Source organism: Penaeus japonicus, unplaced genomic scaffold (genome assembly GCF_977035675.1).
Source record: "Penaeus japonicus unplaced genomic scaffold, GWHDUDI00000001_assembly GWHDUDI00000003, whole genome shotgun sequence".
Classification (NCBI taxonomy): Eukaryota; Metazoa; Arthropoda; class Malacostraca; order Decapoda; family Penaeidae; genus Penaeus; species Penaeus japonicus.
In genome coordinates, this window is record NW_028234405.1 from 41,132,319 (window position 1) to 41,134,818 (window position 2,500).

Consider the following 2,500-nt stretch of genomic DNA (forward strand, 5'->3'; position numbering starts at 1 on the left):
TGAACATCAGTAACACATTAATTAGCGGTTATTCCTTATCAAACTATGAGTCCAAGCTGTTAGCACCAGAAAACAAGCAGTTAGAATTCAGTTACACGTGCTAGTTCTAAATATCCGTAAGAACAACAAGGTACCAACAACTGTCATTATTTTGGAGGTAAACAATTCATCTCTTTCTGTTGTTGTGATTTTAGTAAACATGGCTTACATGAGCAAGCCAATTAAAGTGCAGGGCGCTGATTTTGGCTTCAGGCTCTGTGGGTCCAGCGGCGATGTTTCTGTTGTACACGAGTTTGAGATAGAATTGTTCTATGATTGTTCTATCATTTCACATTTTCTAGTCTGTATAAATGTATGTAATAACGCTATCCTTTATGTGTGAATAAATGTATAAATATGCCATTCAGATGTTAAGTTTGATACAATATTGTGTCGCTAATAAGATAAAATACCATGTCCTTTTTTTCCTTTTTTTTCTGCTCAAGTATATTTGGTACATTGCTTATATAATTTACTAAAAGAGTTATTTGCTTAAAAGCATACGTGTGAAAATATTAGGATGGGTGTCACACTAATCATCACTAAAGTTCAGTTTCACGCGTTCGAATTAACTTTTAAAAAAAAGAAAAAAAAAAAGTAGCGATTCATTTGTTTTCTTCCGATTTTCCTCTCTCTTCGCAGGAGTAGCGAGTAGCTCGCTGGCAGTCTTGGAGTGTACCAAAGCCTGCCTCAGCACCTCGGGCTGCGTTTCCTTCGTTCACAATCCTCCAAATCGTCGATGCTTTTTAACGAAATCGGACCGCTGTGCCACGCCTAGTGATCTTCTGTTCCATTCTGTTGGTGAGTCCTTCTGCTCAGGAGCCAGGAGAGGGAACGGTGCCGGGATCAGGATAGTGTGCAGGAGTCGGATAAAGGTCTGCCAACACGAAGGGAGGGAAGCAGAGATGTGCTTTTTCTCATGGCAAAAACTAGGGATTCCTTCTCATTTCTTTTTAGGGTGAAGGGCGACGTTCAGACGTAAATACGGAGAGAAGAATGGAAGCGAAAAAAATGAAAATGGTGATGGGAAAGAAGGATAAATGATATGGAGATTACAATAGAGAAGGGACAAAATACCCGACCTGAGCATGTTGCAAACCACGACGGTGTCTGGTAATTGCAGACAAAGCAGCGTCGCCTCAGCCCAAATGTGTTGTAAAAGACAGTTAATGAGAGCTAAGTTAGCGGTTTAACCAGGAGCCAGTTACAAACTCATTTTCTCTTCTTTTCATTTTCTTGAAAAGGCAAAGAAGGTTAGGGACTTTAAGTGCCTCGGCCACTCGTTGCTTAATGTATTACACGTGTGTCTTTTCGACTTTTTTCCGCTTTTATGAAAAGCAAGATTAAGGAGAGTCATAAAAGGTAGGGAAGGGAAGACAGAGTTAGGGAAGCGATGGTGAAATAAAAAGAAGTGTAGAGATTACGGATGAAGAATAGAGTCTAACAAAGGGAGGAGAGAAAAGGGATTAAAATGCGGTAGGCAAAGGGGAAAAAATGAATGTGTAGAGAGGACCATCAGAGTCAAGAATTATTCCGAAGAGGAAATAGAGGTATAGATTATCTTTACAATAACTATGAGAATGGATTGAAAAAAATATATATATAGTTATCGCGGCAATGACTTGAAAATAAGATATATTGACTGAGGAGACTAAAACTGAGATATTTAAGGTGAAATAATTACGACTATTTACCTAATAGCAGATTTTAGACGTGTCGGCGTGATGTGATGATGATATACAAGAAGTTGAGAAAGCAGGCAAAGTTGATTTAGATTCGCGTGTCTTTTTTTTCTTTCTTTTCTTTAATATGAAGTAAAGGAACGTGATGCAAGGCATGCGCATAGTCATGCCATTTTAAATCGTTGGCAGAAAGTGGTGTTGAAGGTCTGCTTAGTAGCTGAAGAAATGATTGCTTTGTGAATGAAAGAAAATGGTAATGAAAACTAGTGGTCGCAAAGGGTATCATTACAACAGTTTAGTAAAGAATGAACATGTTGATGGTAGTGTCATGTAGTCAAACAGAGAACTGCTTAGTAAAAACGTAGAAAGAATGAGAAGTAATCATCCATGTAATAATCCATGTAAATAATCACAGTTTATCCTTATCAAACTAGATTAGTGATTATTTAGATCACAGAATGACTACGGTTCGGATAAGCGTGACACTAACTTCCTTCCTTGCACACAGATCACCATACGTACGAAATCAAGTCCGACGCCGACCCCAACAAGGACGTGACCTGCCTGGCCTCCTGTCGCGCAGCCCACACCTGCGGCGAGTGCGGACGAACTCAGTGCCAAGGATCCCTCTGCGACCAGTGCAACAATGCCTGCTGGCTGATCGACCCTCTCGTCAACGGTGTTGTAGGGGTCTTCGTCACCCTCTCGACGCGCGAGAACATCGTGTGTTCGGGTGTGTGGCAGCGCGTGTGGAACGGCCGCTTCCAGCTGTACTCGCA

General features: G+C 40.8%; 1 protein-coding gene across 1 annotated transcript in view; it reads left to right on the forward strand.

The window, feature by feature from the left end:
* Positions 1-2,500, forward strand: part of LOC122258796 (uncharacterized) — a 14,548-nt gene that overhangs the window by 10,102 nt on the left and 1,946 nt on the right. The window contains exons 3-4 of the mRNA XM_086553895.1: positions 682-840; positions 2,230-2,500. The exon at positions 2,230-2,500 is cut by the window's right edge and continues 1,946 nt beyond it. Of these exons, the coding sequence (XP_086410021.1) occupies positions 682-840; positions 2,230-2,500 (430 nt within the window). The remainder of the gene's footprint in view (positions 1-681; positions 841-2,229) is intronic.